The sequence below is a fragment of the Anomaloglossus baeobatrachus genome, chromosome 4 (genome assembly GCF_048569485.1).
Source record: "Anomaloglossus baeobatrachus isolate aAnoBae1 chromosome 4, aAnoBae1.hap1, whole genome shotgun sequence".
In the NCBI taxonomy this organism is placed as follows: Eukaryota; Metazoa; Chordata; class Amphibia; order Anura; family Aromobatidae; genus Anomaloglossus; species Anomaloglossus baeobatrachus.
Window position 1 is genome coordinate 255,553,877 of NC_134356.1, and position 19,704 is coordinate 255,573,580.

Sequence of the window (19,704 nt, forward strand, 5' to 3'; positions counted from 1 at the left end):
TAGTATGCTTTATCTGTGCTGGGTATCACAATCTGAGGGGACCCAATATTTAAATTTATTGATTTTTACACCAGCCCCGGTGACTGCGATCGGTAGATAGAGATGCAGACAGCGTGTGGGTTTCCAAGCAGTCACACAAGCTGTCACACAGGGTTTGTGCGGAGTCAGACTGCAACTAATCAGAGGCGCCAGGACTGCAGGTGGGCACGAAAAACAGTAAATAAATTAATTAATGAGCAGCCCTGAAGTAGTGTTACAGTCGCAAGGGAGACTTGGTAAGTGCTCTAATCCTCCTAGCCCATTCTACCAGCATTTTAAAAGACAATGTAGCGCCCCTGAGACTAGTCACTACAGGGAATATCATTATATCCTTCCCAGGCAGGTCAAGATGCTAATCTAGTAAGTTCTACACACACCTCACACCACCATACAGCAGGGAGAAGTCACTAGGAAAGGGTTAATAATGTTTCTACAGACACAAAAAGTGACTCAGCCTGTTCTTAGCAGACCCAGGTTGCCATAGCAACTTGCAAAAGTGGTGGGGGCATGAGCAGTTTGGAGTAGAAAACAGTTTCACTTTACCTCAGAACAGCTTGGACACGAGACAGAGCAGATGTGTGCAGCTCCATGAAGGGAAGCTATCAAGCGTTCAGGGAGGCAGAGCAGAGCTGTCTGGATGTAACACCGAGCAGACAGCACCACCAAGCTGGAGGGCAGTAACATTTATTGAGACGGGACCCGGGACCTGTAATCGTGGACCAGAAGAGAGTAGTCGCCAGAGAATGGGACTGAGCACAAGAGAGAGGTACAGAGCCCTAGTCACAGTGGCCGCGGCACAACAGAAGAGAGGGGGCCTGGGGAAAGGGATAGGAGTCCGACCCATGAAAGGCTTAGGCTGCCAGCCGTTCGGGCCTCTGACCTGCCCGGAAAGCGATCAGAGTCTCTGATGGTGAGGACCAGCACCTGGAGTGCGATACCACCTGAGCCAATAAATAAAGTGACTGGAACCTGCACCTGGTGACTCTGTGAGTAACTGCCGCCGCCCTGCACTCCGGCACTCCCGTGGACTGCTGCCCCCATTCTCACCAACCTCCCGGGGTACCCTGCTCCGCCCGTGGGGAGCGATACCATCCTGGCTGCACATAACACCTGCCCCGGAGAGAGACTGTGCAGCGGTGGCTAGTTCCTGGCCACATATGCTGCAAAGCATCCCCCTTCCCCATCCAGTACTGCCCCTGGGAGAGGACTAGTCACAGGAAGGGTCGGCGGTGAAGGAGTCCGAGACCCCAGTCACCGCTGCAGCCGGTGACATGCTTCCCTTTGCTGTTCTTATTTAACATGTAGCCGAAGGGGTCACAAAACCAGGTCAGGCCAGTCACAGCTACCCCAAGGAACCACTGGCCCGGTGACGAGTACCCTAAAGTCCCATGGACACTAAAACAATATTCAGGTCCCCATAGACTTATATAGAGATCGTCATTCAGGCAGATATGTGGGATTAATCCCGGTCCCGAACTGTGTTTTTTTTTTTTTTTAATAATCCATTTGGACCTGTCGATCCCAAATAGTTGTGGATTCGGCCATCTTTACCTATGAATTATGAGAGTAACAAAAAGTAGCCGTAGTTGAAATTAAAAGACTTTTCTACCAAATCAGATGATCGTCCTCAGTATCTCTAAGGAACAGTTTTTACTTCCACTTTACTAGAATGAGCTTGAAATCTGGTATCTCCTCTGAGAGATAACAGTTATGATGGTAAGGGAAGCGGATTCTGTACATAATCTGAATGGGAAGTTAAAACCTTGTGCTCAGATCTGACACTAAGCCTGTTTCAGCATTGGTCACCTACTTTATTTTTCCCATAAATTCTCAAAAAAATAATCACAAACATATCTAATTATTACACCAATACATCCAAATGAGCAGCAAATTTTATCTCACCCCCAGACAGGAACAATAACTTTACTGTATATAGAATATAGTCAGGTAATAAGATGTCCCTGTGTATTTTATAGATTGGCCAATAGAAGAGAATACAGTGGCTTCTAAAAGGTTAATTTGTGAGAGTTATCTGTAATTGATTAATCTTCTAAGAAATCATATAGCTGCTTGAACGGGGTTCATCTGAGTCTCTCACAACATACACACCTGCAGACACTTGCACTGCTTTCTCCGCCCACCGGCCATCCTGGCGCCTGTGATTGGTTGCAGTCAGCTGACACACTGCCGCTCAGGGTGGGGGCGCATCCAGCTGCAACCAATTACACATGCCAGTGGGTGGGGAAAGCAGTGAATATTCAATTGTCAGCTCCGGAAGGGAAAGCGTGACCCGGAAGGGAAAGCGTGACCTGGAAGGGAAAGCGTGACCCGGAAGGAGTGTGCCGCCATGACACAGCCTCGGTGAGTAAACCGTGCATGCTCCTACTCCCTATCCCTTCTACCAACTTTTTTAATCCCCGGATTAAGGTTCCCATAGACTTATATGGGTACCAGATTCCGGAGCGGATCCGGGGTTTTTTTTTAAATTTAGCAGGGACCCGCCGGTCTCGTTTTTTTGTGAGTTCGACCAGCGCTACTATTGACTAAAATCAACTTTAAAATTAACATTCATTGGGGGGCGGGGCGATGTAGCCGACCAGAGGGGACGCATGGGAAGAGAGCTACTATAATCCTGATCTTATCCTAGCCATTTACACCCGGTTACCTGATCCATTTACTCACTGACCTGCTGCTGTGACAGGAGACACCATCTGGAGGCTGGCGATTCCCACTGGAGCTATTCTCTGACTCCTGCATGGCATTGCTGGATCTCCTGAGGCTGGAGAGTGTGGAGCAGCAGCCATCTTCCCACAGCCTGCATTTTCACAGTGAGCAGCAGAGCATGACTCCGGAGATCAGTGAGGAGTGATAGATTTATGGCCAGAGGTGAAGACCCGGGAGTGGTGAGCACAGGGAGTTAATCCCTTAGCTGTGTATCTGGCAGTCAGTGAGCAGCAGGGGCCGGTGGCTGTGTGGGAGACTTTAACCCATAGAGTGCTGGAGGGTCTGGAGTGTGTGCCTTGCAAAACAGGCCCTGCAGATTCTTCCTGACACATGAAAACAAATAAGTGGCACATATTGAAGTCCCCACGCTGCGCAGGCCTGCATCATCCTGATAAATACACCCTGAGGGCTGTGCTGCCCTGGGACTCCCTTCATTCTTATTATCCACCATATAAGTGGCTGTTTTCCGGCTCTCTGGACGTGGTGGGGAAGTGGAGACAGACATATTACTAAATATACATTATAAAGGCACAGATTCAGACGCACGGGGGCACGATAAGAGAGGGGTGCAGAATCAGCAAATCCCCAGTGTATCAATATGAGTGCCCCTAAACAAAGTGGAGCTATTGACAAACTTAAGGAGTTTGCAAGGGGTGGTCAAGCAGATGCCCCTAAAGCCAAGAGAAATGCCACCCCAAAAGGTCAGGCACTATTGGATGACGGTTCAGAGGATAAAGATGATTTAACCCTGAGGCAGGTGTATGAACAGCTTCTACAAGCAATTTCTACAAGCAACAGCTCCCTCACAGGGAAAATTGAGCAGGTACATTCAGAGGTGGGCCTCCTGCGTCAGGACATGCAATCCTTGAGGGCCCGAACAGCGGAAGTCGAGACGCGAGTGTCTGAACTTGAGGATCAAACTGTAACACTCAAAACAAAAATGACCACAATGGCCGGATTGGCAAATGCATGGCGCCAGAAAGCAGACGATCTGGAGAACCGCATGCGTCGAAACAATATACGAATCATAGGACTGCCAGAGCGCTCGGAAGGTCAGCATCCGGAACAATTCCTGGAGGAGTGGCTGAAATGTAATCTCGTAGATGAGTTCTCCTCGACATTTGCGGTGGAGAGGGCCTACAGAGTTCCAACAAGGCCTCCTATTCCAGGCGCGCCACCACGTCCCTTTTTAGCAAGGATGCTCAACTACAGAGATAGAGACAAAGCACTCCGTCTGGCCCGACAGAAGAGTCCACTCAAGTTCAATAATGCTGCGCTCTCGACCTTTACGGACTTTTCGGTGGACCTCCAGAAACAGAGGGCCCACTTCATGGAGGTGAAGAAGAAATTAAGGGAGCGGAACATCATCTACTCTATGCTGTACCCTGCCCGGCTCCTCATAGTGCATGAAGGGTCGCCTCTGTTTTTTACTACACCTGCTGAGGCTGAGGACTGGCTACAGGTACACCCAAAACCTAAGGGGCAGAAGCAATGAGATTACTTTCCTAGGTGACATTTTCTGTACCCCCTGGCGACCCTCTTCTTCCATGGTTGCTTGAAGCCCCCTTTGGAGACAGATGGGACTTCCCCGTGCCTCGAGTGATGGAGGAATTGGCCAGGAATTGGTTCTTGTGAAATGGGAGCCCTATCTTATGCACCCTTATACCACCTATACCAGGACACTGTATTCAGTGGTGGTATCCCCATTGATGTTTGAAATGTTTTACAGGACTTATCGGAAAGGTCCTGAAGTTCGATATTGGTTCTATATGTTTACAGCTGCAATTGCATTAACTTTATTTCTTTGCAGGGACAGGCTTATTACTGTTGGAGGGTTAACCACACTTACTTGCAGGGACGAAGGGTCTTATACCTGGGATCCTGGTTCTATAAAAAGATGTATGTAATATGGGGTCAGAGCTAATATTTATGACCTGGAATGTCAGAGGCCTTAAATCGCCCAAAAAACGTATTAAGGTATTCTCCCAAATTAAGCCAAGTCAAGGCCCAACTGGTGGTACTGGTAGAGACTCACCTCACACGAGACACAGCCAGACTAGTAAACAAACCGTGGGTACAATGGTCGGCACATGCGTTCCACACCAGCTACTCCAGGGGTGTCTCTCTATTGGTCCATAGACATATCCGTTGGGAAGTGAAGGTGGTGAGGCGTGACCCGGAGGGGCGATTTGTGTTTATATATGCGTCTATAAACTCTAGAGATTATGTGCTATTATGTATTTACAACCCCCCGCCAGCTCGCATCTCCATTCTTAAACAAGCACTGAGCTTTGCCCTCAATTATCCAGATGCGTATGTGTTATATATGGGGGATTTTAATCTTGTGATGAATGAGGAGCAGGACAGGTTTCGGATGGATGGAGGGGGACAACATTCGGCCACACACTTAACTGATTTGCAGCAATGCGCGGAGGGAGGAGGGTGGATTGACCTTTGGCGACTCCGGCATCCTAACACCCGAGAATATACATGTCATTCTTCTACTAGACGCACGCTGTCCCGACTGGATTATATTTTTGGGTCGAGCAATATCGCAACCTGGGTGGATGACGTGGTACACGGGGTCAGGGGCATATCAGATAACAGCCCAGTGATTCTTACTATGAAGACTTACCAAGGTGTTGGTAAACCCTTTTGGAGGTTAAACCCCTTTTGGCTGAAACTAATAGATCAAAGTGATAGAACTCTGACCCAAATAGAGGATTTCCTGGAAGCCCACCCTAAACCCTGGAATATTAACTTGGTGTGGGACACTCTTAAAGCCTACCTTAGAGGGCGTTTGTCTTCAACCATAACATATCTTAAAAGAGTGACTAAAACTGAGGATGATTTAGTAGAGGGGAGACATAGGGACTCAGAGGCAAAATATATATCAGCCCCAACCGATGAAAATAGGGCGGCCTGGATGCAATCATATAGGTTATATATGCAGCACTCTGAGACCAAGTCCAAACGCAAATTGTTCTTTACCCGACAATCATATTTTGAGCTTGGAAATCAATCCAGTAAATTATTGGCATATATGGTTAGGCAACACAACACTTCAAATACAATATTGGGTATACAGAGGATGGATGGCTCAATAGCTACATCCCCTGAGGATATTTTAGAGTGCTTTTGTGAATACTATAAAACCCTATACACTTCTAGAAATCCTCATGGAGTTCAAAGTTGCGTGACATATTTGTCGGATTTGGAGTTTCCCACTTTGAGTGGATCACAACGGGAGTCTCAGGAGGCGAACATCACACTGGATGAAGTGATTACTGCCATCTCAGATATGACTAGGGGGAAATCCCCGGGTCCAGATGGCCTTCCCATAGAATTCTATAGTAAATATTGTGACGTATTGGCCCGATTTCTTTTAGAGGTTTTCTCACATTTTTCAGCCAGCGACTCTCTACCTGCCTCCTTATACGAAGCACATATAGTCGTGCTGAGGAAGGAGGGTAAAGACCCACTAGACTGCGGTTCATACCGTCCTATATCCCTAGTTAATGTGGATTACAAGATCTTTACCAAAATACTGGCGTCCAGGCTTAATTCAGTCATATTGAGTATAGTTCACCCAGATCAAACCGGATTTATGCCTGGGAAAAACACCTCTATAAATATAAGACGGGTCCAGTCCATAGTGCAATATAGCACACTGGTCCAGGAGAACGAGTGGGTCTTGGCCTCGCTGGATGCGGCCAAGGCATTTGACTCGGTAGAATGGCCATTTTTATTTGCCTGCCTCCAGAGATTCGCCTTTAGGCCGAAATTCAGTAACTGGATTCATATGTTGTATAGGTCCCCGACAGCCAGGATACTAGTCAATGGTGCTATGTCTACACCCTTCTCATTGAACCGGGGCACAAGACAGGGATGCCCTCTGTCTCCAGCATTGTTTGCACTAGTTATTGAAGCTTTGGCAATTAAAATCCGCTCTCATCCACAGATCACTGGAATCACTATAGCCGACCGCACAGATCAAATAGGATTGTATGCGGATGACATGGTTGTCTTCTTAGATCGAGTGCAAGAGACTCTACCGGTGGTTATAGACACTATAGACAAATTTGGGGAGTTTTCGGGACTACGCATCAACTGGGATAAGTCTGCTTTGATGCCATTAATGAACGGGTCTGGAATTTCAATGGAGGGTAGGTCACCTTTGCAAGTGGTAACTAGCTTTAAATACCTGGGAATACACATACAGAAAGACCATACACTAGACCTGCAGACGAGTATAACACCACTTCTGGAGCACGTTAAACTTAAATATAACTTGTGGAGCAAGCTACCCTTGTCAGTGGTTGGCAGAATAAATTTAATCAAAATGATATTACTTCCAAAGCTTAGTTATACACTACAACATAGTGCAGTATCAGTACCCAAATCCTTCTTCTCAATGTTGAACTCGTTTACCACTTCTTTCATATGGGGGAAATCCAGACCCAAACTTCAGTTATCAATTTTACAGAGATCCAAAAGACTGGGAGGGATGGCTCTGCCGGAGTTCTTCCTCTACTACCTCGCGGGACAGCTTAGGGCACTAGAGACTTGGATGCCTGGATGTCAGCTGCCAAACTCTGAGAGTCACTTGGCACACGCGGCTGGGACTGATTGTTTAGTGGGTTTTCTGGAATCAGATGGACTGAGAACACCATGGCAATTACCCCTCCTCAGGTTGGCAAGATTAGTCTGGCGACAAGCCAAGAGGGTGGTACACTTCAAAGGGGTGGTGGCGGAACTCCCATTATGGGGGAATAGCCACTTCCATACTCTGAGACATCATCCCTTGGCGCAATTCTGGGCCACTCACAACGTCAGTGCATTAGGTGATCTTTGTTGTCCCGGGAACCACAACCTTCAAGTCCTTTGAACAAGTCCAGATTGAATATAATGTTCCAAAATCACAGTTTTTTAGATACCTGCAGATTTGCACAGCAATTCAATCCCACATACAGAAAATTGGAGTGAGGAAATTGATATCATCACTTCCTATGATAGGTATTCTAAAATCACAAGGACCTTGAGGCCTCATCTCAGCTATATATACTTACCTGTTGTCGGTGGGGGTGGAGTCAGACCCCTTGCCAGCCCAGGATAGATGGAAATCTCTAATTACCTCTCTACAGGGAGAGGAATGGGAAGAGCTATTGGAATCTCCGACTGCGGTATCCCCATCAGTTAATAATAAGTTGATTCAATGCTACATTGTCCACCAGGCATACCTTACTCCAACTCGATTATTTAGTATGGGCTGTTCTCGTACATCGGAGTGCCCGAGGTGTCATCTCTCAGGGGCAAATTTCATACATATGATTTGGAGCTGTCCCAGTATATCTTCGTACTGGCGGGGAGTGACATCTCTGCTGACATCGATTGTGTCGATTCCTGTTTTGTGTGACCCTTTGATATGCCTATTTGGGGTGGTGGAGGAAGAGTCCTGGCATCATTACATGACAATATTCCTCAGAGAGGCATTGTTTCTGGCTAGGAAATTAATAGCTCTGAGGTGGATGGGAGATTCGAATCCAACTGTGCAGTCCTGGGTTAAATTAGTCAATGCAACCATAGTCTATGAGCGGGTGGTATATTATAATAGGGGGTGCCCGGTAAAATTTAACAAAATCTGGGGTTTGTGGAATTCTTCTCCAGACACACTTGCGGAGGTTTGAGGGAGATTATGCGGATAATGGTGGTTCCCGCTAGATGTTGGGATATGAAACACTGTCCAATGGTATATTGAGATATAATAATGCAATGTGGCTGTTGTTGTTGTTCTTTCTTTTCTCCTTTTTGTCTTCCTTTTTCTATCTTGTTTTCAAAATATGGTCATGCTGATAGAGCTGTTCTTATGCTCAATATAAATTTAGATATATATGCAAATGATAAGAAGTTTGGATAATAACATTGTTCTATGTTAAGTGCTAAAGATATTATGGACTTTATATGACTGTTCATTGTTATATTTAAATATTACTATCTATATACTGAGCTATCTTTATATGGCAAATGTCAGTTGTACCATGTTTGAAATTGTTAATAAAACTAAGTTAAAAAAAAATAATTAACATTCATTCACCTTTAAAGCATGCTGAAGTGTGGCACTAATCATCTTAACATGTTTAATATCAAGATATCAGCACACTAGTCATGTGGGCAGATCTATTTTGATCAAACCTTTTTTAGTGAATTAAACATAGCAGTTATGTAATTTAAAATCATACAAACATTTATATATTAGAAAATACATTGCCATGTGTCATCTAGTTGTCTGTTTGCCAACAAATACTACACATAGTGCATATTTAATATCAAATGTTTTCTTAATAAAAAAAAGTACCTAAAATGAGCTATTGAATATTGACCTTGACTAAATTAATCATACATTGCATAAAATAAATAATGCATATGTTATCAGAGATCATCATGTATTTCACACTCAAACAGTACCTACAGTATTTAGGTATTAGCATGCAATGCCCAGGTAAACACAGCCATGCACTATCACACAGTATCTAGATTACCTCTCTAATTCGGGACTGCCAGGTTACTGTGTTATTTATAGAGAAGATCTCGGTACCATTGAATGAGACCACATCAGAATTTTGACATTTCCACTGAGGCAGAGATAGTATTGCCAATGTGGGTGTAATTAAACTGAACGTTCCTCCTTGTAGAATAGGTAATCTATGGATCAAAGAATATAGTTATTTGTTAAATTTGATTTTTCATCTATTTTCACAAAAACGTAACATAAAATACCAAAAACTGGTATTAAAAAGGAAATGTACATAACAAAGTGGCAGTATGTGCTTTCCTTCTTACCCTTTTTAGTCTTAGCATGCAAGCAATTTCAGAAAAGCCAGAAGGTACACACAGGCATAAGGTCTACTTACATCTATCTGGACTCCAATACCATTTCTTCTGCTTGTTTCTTCAAGAATATTTACATAAATGGAAACGTTTGCTTATTTAGCAGTAAATTCAGATATAAGAAAGAAAAGCTGGATCATCAATAAAATCTGTCAAGGGTTGACAGTAACATCGGCACTAGGACAATCAACCAATACACGAATGGCTGTATTTTACCAACAGCCATGTCATACGCAGAAGGAAAGTAATTATCCAGACGACTGGCATTTTAAACAAAATGTAGCTGAGTGTCTAGCCACAATAAAATCATCCAGCAAAATGGAAGTCTTCCTGTGCTAAGGGAGACCGCACTTGTTTTATTGAGACCTCTCCAAATAGTTTACAGAGTATACCTCTAAGTCTCCTGAAGAGTTCTTTACTTTCAGATTTTACAAGTATTCATAGAGTTCTGAACATCCTTCAGTGACAGGAATGGGAGCAGCCACCATGACATAGACCTCCTGCTGGGCTCTCACAGTGATCTCCCTTCGTGGTTGTTATAGGAGAGGTTTCCTTAGCCCAGCTCTTCTTTAGTAAGTTAGCTAACAAGGTTTTAATCACTTTACCATATCTATAGTTTGTAATTATTTTAGTATGTATACGTCTTTATTTTTTCCTGTTCCTGGCATCAAAAAAAAGATGGACATTGAAGTTCTAGTAAAATTATTGCTTTCACGACCTTTATTCATCTTTGCTTGTTATTTTCTTAAGGACTTAACCCCTTAAAGTGACGCTCCATTTTACATAAAAAATTTACATCAGCTGGAAATGCTTAGTAAATTTACCTGATGGCCTCTGTCATGATCCAGGTCGGCCTTTCCCTGCTTTGGTTACACCCAGCTCCGGCCTGGTCATGTCAGGGGTTAACTTTCCTTGCCTCGTTCCAGATCCCAGGAAGCTATATATTGCCTCTCTGCCTATGGTTCAGTGCCAGTGATATTTTTGCCTTGCAGCGTGTATACTGGCTGTGGTGAGTGTTCCTGATGTGTCCTTCCTCCCTGCTACTGTGTCCGGACTTGTGCCCTCCCCTGTTCATCTGCCTTTATTGGTCCCTGAGTACTGGTCCTATCTGCTGTTTTCTCCTGTCCTACCCTGTTTGTCCTCCTTTATCTGTATTTGGACTTTCCGACCGCTGACTTGTATCCTCGCTCCTGACTCCAGCATTTGTCTCTAACTTTTGGTTTATAGGTTACTCTTTGGCTCCTGACTGTTTGCTAGCTCTTGACTACAATTTGTCTCTTTGCTGACCTCTAGTGGTTTCTTACTAAACTACACTCTGAAGCTATATTACTTGTGGCTCAGTAATTTCAGTAGTGTAGCGTGACAGCCTCCGTTTGACTTTTTGGCCATGGATCAACAATTCATGGACCTCTCTTCTTTCGCTAAAGTTGGCCTCTTCTCAGTGTCCATTAGTAGTCTGACTCATGTTTTAGCATCATCAATGTTTGTGAATCCGACCATGTACTACCATCATCAACGTTGGTGAATCCAACCATACTCTACAATCATCAACGTTGGTGAATCCGATCATTTACTACCATTATCAATGTTGGTGAATCCGACCATGTACTACTATCATCAATATCGCTGAATCCGACCATGTACTACCATCGTCAATGTTGGTGACTCCAACCATGTACTACCATTATCAATATTGGGGAATCTGAAAGCAGATAGAAGGATCTCAAACTATGCTGTACTCTATGCAAAGGGTAGTCAAGGACACTCTCCATTATCAATGCATGTAAAATACCAATCTCAGATCTGAGATCAGTCTGAGAAACGATGAAAGAAGAGAGGCTCAGATATCTATAGCACAAAGGGAATTCCCATCAATGTGTTACCTACCGTAGCTAATGCTAAATTTATTTATAAGAAAGGAACAGGCCACTTCTTGAATTCAGATCACACAAAGTTTTCAGATATGTTCTATTTTGCCATACTTTTTGCTTTCATGTGGATTTTAATTTTTGCAGGACATTTTATTTTTTTCTCTTTTGGGATATATGATGAATGTTTTATCGCTAATTAGCAAGTTAGGTAGTCTAGTAAAAACTATTTTATGCAGATTTACATGTACATAAATGTTAACTCTGCAGCAGGGGATGAGTACTGTTTAACTGTTTCATCCCTTTTCGATTTTTGTTTTTGCTCCCCTTCTTCCAAGAGCCGTAACTTGTTTTTTTTTTCCATCAATTTTGTCATATGAGGGCTTGGTTTTGCGGGGAAAGTTGTACTTTTATATGAAACCATGAGTTGTACCATATAGTATACTGTAAAATGGCAAAAAAATTCCAAGTGCGGAAAAATTGCAAAAAAATGTGATTGCACAACTGTTTTTCGGATATTTTATTCACCATGTTCACTTTAAGGTAAAACTGATGTATCGGTGTGATGCCTCAGGTTGGTACAAGTTTGCAGATATCAAATATGTATAGGTTTACTTTTATCTAAGGGGTTTAAAAAAAAAATCTGAAATTTGTCCAAATAAAGTGGTGCAATTTTGAGGCATTTTCTGCGATCCGTAGCGTTCTCATTTTTCGGTATCCATGGCTCAGTGATGGCCTATTTTTTCCATCTCAAGTAGAGATGAGCGAACCGGTCGCGGTTCGGCTCGAGGTTGGTTCGCCGAACGGACCTCCCGTTCGAGTTCGGTTCGTCGAACGTTCGACGAACCGAACTCGAACTGCATAGGAAACAATGGCAGGCAATCACAAACACAGAAAAACACCTAGAAAACACCCTCAAAGGTGTCCTAAAGGTGACAAACAACTCAAACACATTGGAAAGTGACAAGGACATATACTCATGCGAAAACAAAACAGCTGGACAAGGAAAAAGAGGAGGACACACAGATATAGGCATGGCACGCCCTTCTAAAATCATGTAAAACACCGCAAGGTGACTCCAAGCGGAGTCTCCCTTTTTTCCAAAAATTGGGCCACACACACACCCACCCCTTCAGTGGCAGCACTTGTGCCCCAGTTGTACACTTCACAGCTACATTTGCATCAAGCACATTCAAAAATACGCCATTCTTATCCGTCCCCAGGATGACACCGGGGTAGGTAGCAAAGTCTTTCCTGATCCCAGCTCTGTTCATCTTGGCTTCTTTTAAAAACACAGCAAGCAAGGGTTACTCCAAGCGGAGTCTCCCTTTTTTCCAAAAATTGGGCCCACACACACCCACCCCTTCAGTGGCAGCAGTTGTGCCCCAGTTGTACACTTCACAGCTAGATTTGCATCAAGCACATTCAAAAATACGCCATTCTTATCCGTCCCCAGGATGACACCGGGGTAGGTAGCAAAGTCTTTCCTGATCCCAGCTCTGTTCATCTTGGCTTCTTTTAAAAACACAGCAAGCAAGGGTTACTCAAAGCGGAGTCTCCCTTTTTTCCAAAAATTGGGCCACACAGACACCCACCCCATCAGTGGCAGCACTTGGGCCCTAGTTGCAAACAGGATGTTTTGATTTGCATCAAGCACATTCAAAAATACGCCATTCTTATCCGTCCCCAGGATGACACCGGGGTAGGTAGCAAAGTCTTTCCTGATCCCAGCTCTGTTCATCTTGGCTTCTTTTAAAAACACAGCAAGCAAGGGTTACTCCAAGCGGAGTCTCCCTTTTTTCCAAAAATTGGGCCCACACACACCCACCCCTTCAGTGGCAGCAGTTGTGCCCCAGTTGTACACTTCACAGCTAGATTTGCATCAAGCACATTCAAAAATACGCCATTCTTATCCGTCCCCAGGATGACACCGGGGTAGGTAGCAAAGTCTTTCCTGATCCCAGCTCTGTTCATCTTGGCTTCTTTTAAAAACACAGCAAGCAAGGGTTACTCCAAGCGGAGTCTCCCTTTTTTCCAAAAATTGGGCCACACAGACACCCACCCCATCAGTGGCAGCACTTGGGCCCTAGTTGCAAACAGGATGTTTTGATTTGCATCAAGCACATTCAAAAATACGCCATTCTTATCCGTCCCCAGGATGACACCGGGGTACGTAGATAAAGTCTTTGCTGATCCATGACTTGTTCATCTTGGCTTCTTTTAAAAACAATGTAAGCAAGGGTTACTCCAAGCGGAGTCTCCCTTTTTTTCCAAAAATTGGGCCACACAGACACCCACCCCATCAGTGGCAGCACTTGGGCCCTAGTTGCAAACAGGATGTTTTGATTTGCATCAAGCACATTCAAAAATACGCCATTCTTATCCGTCCCCAGGATGACACCGGGGTAGGTAGCAAAGTCTTTCCTGATCCCAGCTCTGTTCATCTTGGCTTCTTTTAAAAACACAGCAAGCAAGGGTTACTCCAAGCGGAGTCTCCCTTTTTTCCAAAAATTGGGCCCACACACACCCACCCCTTCAGTGGCAGCAGTTGTGCCCCAGTTGTACACTTCACAGCTAGATTTGCATCAAGCACATTCAAAAATACGCCATTCTTATCCGTCCCCAGGATGACACCGGGGTAGGTAGCAAAGTCTTTCCTGATCCCAGCTCTGTTCATCTTGGCTTCTTTTAAAAACACAGCAAGCAAGGGTTACTCAAAGCGGAGTCTCCCTTTTTTCCAAAAATTGGGCCACACAGACACCCACCCCATCAGTGGCAGCACTTGGGCCCTAGTTGCAAACAGGATGTTTTGATTTGCATCAAGCACATTCAAAAATACGCCATTCTTATCCGTCCCCAGGATGACACCGGGGTACGTAGATAAAGTCTTTGCTGATCCATGACTTGTTCATCTTGGCTTCTTTTAAAAACAATGTAAGCAAGGGTTACTCCAAGCGGAGTCTCCCTTTTTTTCCAAAAATTGGGCCACACAGACACTCACCCCATCAGTGGCAGCACTTGGGCCCTAGTTGCAAACAGGATGTTTTGATTTGCATCAAGCACATTCAAAAATACGCCATTCTTATCCGTCCCCAGGATGACACCGGGGTAGGTAGCAAAGTCTTTCCTGATCCCAGCTCTGTTCATCTTGGCTTCTTTTAAAAACACAGCAAGCAAGGGTTACTCCAAGCGGAGTCTCCCTTTTTTCCAAAAATTGGGCCCACACACACCCACCCCTTCAGTGGCAGCAGTTGTGCCCCAGTTGTACACTTCACAGCTAGATTTGCATCAAGCACATTCAAAAATACGCCATTCTTATCCGTCCCCAGGATGACACCGGGGTAGGTAGCAAAGTCTTTCCTGATCCCAGCTCTGTTCATCTTGGCTTCTTTTAAAAACACAGCAAGCAAGGGTTACTCAAAGCGGAGTCTCCCTTTTTTCCAAAAATTGGGCCACACAGACACCCACCCCATCAGTGGCAGCACTTGGGCCCTAGTTGCAAACAGGATGTTTTGATTTGCATCAAGCACATTCAAAAATACGCCATTCTTATCCGTCCCCAGGATGACACCGGGGTACGTAGATAAAGTCTTTGCTGATCCATGACTTGTTCATCTTGGCTTCTTTTAAAAACAATGTAAGCAAGGGTTACTCCAAGCGGAGTCTCCCTTTTTTTCCAAAAATTGGGCCACACAGACACCCACCCCATCAGTGGCAGCACTTGGGCCCTAGTTGCAAACAGGATGTTTTGATTTACATCAAGCACATTCAAAAATACGCCATTCTTATCCGTCCCCAGGATGACACCGGGGTAGGTAGCAAAGTCTTTCCTGATCCCAGCTCTGTTCATCTTGGCTTCTTTTAAAAACACAGCAAGCAAGGGTTACTCCAAGCGGAGTCTCCCTTTTTTCCAAAAATTGGGCCCACACACACCCACCCCTTCAGTGGCAGCAGTTGTGCCCCAGTTGTACACTTCACAGCTAGATTTGCATCAAGCACATTCAAAAATACGCCATTCTTATCCGTCCCCAGGATGACACCGGGGTAGGTAGCAAAGTCTTTCCTGATCCCAGCTCTGTTCATCTTGGCTTCTTTTAAAAACACAGCAAGCAAGGGTTACTCCAAGCGGAGTCTCCCTTTTTTCCAAAAATTGGGCCACACAGACACCCACCCCATCAGTGGCAGCACTTGGGCCCTAGTTGCAAACAGGATGTTTTGATTTGCATCAAGCACATTCAAAAATACGCCATTCTTATCCGTCCCCAGGATGACACCGGGGTACGTAGATAAAGTCTTTGCTGATCCATGACTTGTTCATCTTGGCTTCTTTTAAAAACAATGTAAGCAAGGGTTACTCCAAGCGGAGTCTCCCTTTTTTTCCAAAAATTGGGCCACACAGACACCCACCCCATCAGTGGCAGCACTTGGGCCCTAGTTGCAAACAGGATGTTTTGATTTGCATCAAGCACATTCCAAATCCACAAGCATTTACTCTCCCCAGGATGACACAGGGGTAGTAAATTCCTTCTGGATCCATGACTTGTTCATTTTGATGAACGTCAGTCTGTCCACATTGTCACTGGACAGACGCGTGCGCTTATCTGTCAGCACACACCCAGCAGCACTGAATACACGTTCAGAGACAACGCTGGCAGCTGGACACGACAAAATCTCCAAGGCGTAACTGGAGAGCTCTGGCCATTTTTCTATGTTTGAAGCCCAAAAGGAGCAAGGCTCCAGTTGCACAGTCATGGCATCGATGTTCATTTGGAGATACTCCTGTATCATCCTCTCCAGCCGTTGAGTATGTGTCAGACTTGTTGTCTCTGGTGGCCTTGCAAAAGAGGGTCTAAAAAAATTATGAAAAGATTCCATAAAATTGCTGTTACCGGCACCAATTACGGTCCTACTGGTACGGGTAGACTGGTGAAGATGACGAGACCGTCCCATGTTTGTCAAGTTACAACTGGGAGATTCCCTCCCTGCACCTGCACGGTTGTTTGGTGGAAAAGCCGAGCTAAGATCGAGTAACAGCTTCTGCTGATACTCCTGCATACGTGCGTCCCTTTCTATGGCTGGAATTATGTCACAAAATTTGGACTTGTACCGGGGATCTAATAGTGTGGCAATCCAGTAGTCATCATCACTTCTAATTTTGACAATACGACTGTCATGTTGGAGGTAGTGCAACAAGAAGGCACTCATGTGTCTTGCGCAGCCATGCGGACCAAGTCCACGCTGTGTTTGTGGCATAGAGGTGCTAACCGTTCTTTCTTCCTCTGACATCTCCCCCCAACCTCTTTCAACTGAAATTTGACCAAGGTCTCCCTCATCCGCTGAGTCTTCCATGTCCATGGACAGTTCGTCCTCCATTTCTTCATGTTCTCCTGCACCTTGCTCAACATTTCGCCTGCTACTATGCGCCCTTGTCGATCCCTGTTCCCCATGGTCCCATGCCTGCTGCGTTGGTGATGATGAACGTCTGGATCTTGGTGATGTTGTTGTCCCTTGCACATATGAATCCTCCTGTAGTTCCTCCCCTTCATGTTGTCCCACCCCCTGACTCCGAATAGTGTTTAGCGTGTGCTCCAGCATGTAAATGACTGGAATCGTCATGCTGATAATGGCATTGTCAGAGCTAAACATATTCGTCGCCATGTCGAAACTGTGCAGAAGGGTGCATAGGTCCTTGATCTGAGACCACTCCATCAGGGTGATCTGCCCCACCTCTGCATCTCGTTGGCCCAGGCTATACGTCATGACGTATTGCACCAGGGCTCTGCGGTGCTGCCACAGTCGCTGTAACATGTGTAGAGTTGAATTCCAGCGTGTCGCCACATCGCATTTCAGGCGATGAACCGGCAGGCCGAAAGACTTCTGGAGCGATGCAAGTCGCTCAGCTGCGGCGCTTGAACGCCGGAAGTGAGCAGACAGTTTTCGTGCCCTGTTCAGAAGGCCATCTAGGCCGGGATAGTGTGTTAAAAATTGCTGCACGACAAGGTTCAACACGTGAGCCATACAAGGTACGTGTGTCACCTTGCCCAGGCGAAGGGCCGCACCCAGGTTTGCAGCATTGTCGCACACGGCCTTACCAGGCTGCAGGTTGAGTGGAGACAACCATTTATTAAACTCGGACCGCAGAGCTGACCACAACTCCTCAGCTGTGTGACTCTTATTACCAAGACATGTCAAGCTAAAGACCGCCTGATGCCGTTGCGCTCGGCTGCCAGCATAGTAATGAGGCGTGCGTGATTCCTTCTGCGCAGTGAGAACGCTGGTGGCCTGACCAGGCAGGCTTGGGGCGGAGGTGGAGGACCCAGATGAGGTGGAGGATGCAGAAGCTGTGGTGGAACTTGGACAGACAGAGGATTGACACACAAGTCGTGGGGACGGCAAGACTTGTGCAGCAGACCCTTCACCATCTATCACCATAGTTACCCAGTGCCCAGTCAGCGACATGTAACGTCCCTGTCCATGCTTACTGGTCCAAGTATCGGTGGTGAAATGCACCCGTTCACACACAGAGTTTCTCAAGGAAGCGGTGATGTTGTGTGCGACATGCTGGTGTAGCGCGGGCACACCTTTCTTAGAGAAGTAGTGGCGACTAGGCATCTGGTACTGGGGCACAGCGACAGACATAAGGTCTCTAAAATCCTGTGTGTCCACTAGGCGGAAAGGCAGCATTTCGGTAGCCAACAGCTTACAGAGGGATAGAGTCAACCTCTTAGCTTTGTCATGGGTCGGAGGAAGTGGCCTTTTATTTGACCACATCTGAGGGACAGAGATCTGGCTGCTGTGTGTAGACGGTGTTGAGTAGGGTGTCCCTGGAAAAATGCAGGTTTGTGAGGAAAGTGCAGGCGGAGACATGATGTTGCCTTCATCCAACGTTGGTGCTATCGATGTCTGAGAGAGCTGTACACACTCACTTGTTTCCCCTTCCAAACCAACTGACGACCTTACAAGCAAATTGCCTGTTGCGGTTACAGTGGTGGAAGTTTTGCGTGGAAAAACAGGTGTGACAGCTGTCCCCACAGTCCTAGAAGATTAAGAGCGCGCGGATGCACTGGAAGGGGCGGGCGGTGGATGGTTCGCTCCGCTAGCCGGCATTGCAGCACGGTGAGCTTCCCACCGGGACTTATGATATTTATTCATGTGACGATTCATGGAAGAAGTTGTCAAACTGCTGAGCTTTTGACCTCTACTAACAGAATCATGACAAATGTTACATATCACATGAGTTGGGCGATCTTTTTCGATGTGAAAAAAGGCCCAGGCTAGGCAAGGCTTAGAGGCCATGCGACCTGTTGATCCACCCCGAATAATGCTCATAGGCAGAGTGGTGGCTGAGGATGCAGTTGTAGACGTGCTACCAGTGCTCCGACTCTGTCCAGGAAGGCGCAAGGTAACTTCGTCGTCGGTTGCATCCTCCTCCACCGCCTCTGTTGACTTCCTCGAGTGCCTGACTGGGGGTTGACAGTAGGTGGGATCTAGAACGTCATCATCAATTGTTGTGTTTGCACTCCCCTCCCCCTCAGACCGAGCCTCTTCTTGCCCTGACCGAATATTTAAGTTGTCATCCCAATCGGGTATCTGCGTCTCATCTTCATCAGTATGTTCCTCATTGTCTATAACCACAGGTGTTACAGTTTGTGACAAAGGGTCAACATTATGCTCAGAAACTTGGTCCTCACGGCCTGAATCTGAGTCACAAAGGTTCTGGGCATCACTGCAGACCATTTCCTGTTCTGTACTCACTGTAGCTTGGGAGCAGACCTCTGATTCCCAGGCTATAGTGTGACTGAACAGCTCTGCAGACTCAGCCATCTCAGTTCCACCATACTGTGCAGGGCTGATGGAGACTTCAGAGCTGGGAGAAATCAAGTGTGATTGGGATGACAACTCAGAGGAATGGTGTTTTTTGGATGCGGTACTTGAAGTGGCTGAGAGGGCATTTGTTGGACCACTTGAGATCCATTCAAGCATTTTCCTTTTTTGCCCATCATCTACCTTTGTTCCTCTTGTTCGTGTCCGTAAAAAAGGGAGCACATCGGATTGTCCACAATAAGTAGTAGACATCTTACTTTTGCTAGTAGATGGTCTATCTTCAGCAGATGATAATGGAGCTTTGCCACCTTCCCCACTGACAAAACATTTTTTGCCTTTTCCACCACGCCTCTTCCCCTTT

General features: G+C 45.7%; 1 protein-coding gene across 1 annotated transcript in view; it reads right to left on the minus strand.

The window, feature by feature from the left end:
• Positions 1-19,704, minus strand: part of LOC142303441 (solute carrier family 23 member 2-like) — a 511,942-nt gene that overhangs the window by 413,514 nt on the left and 78,724 nt on the right. The window contains exon 4 of the mRNA XM_075344788.1: positions 9,303-9,465. Coding sequence (XP_075200903.1) covers positions 9,303-9,465 — 163 coding nt within the window. The remainder of the gene's footprint in view (positions 1-9,302; positions 9,466-19,704) is intronic.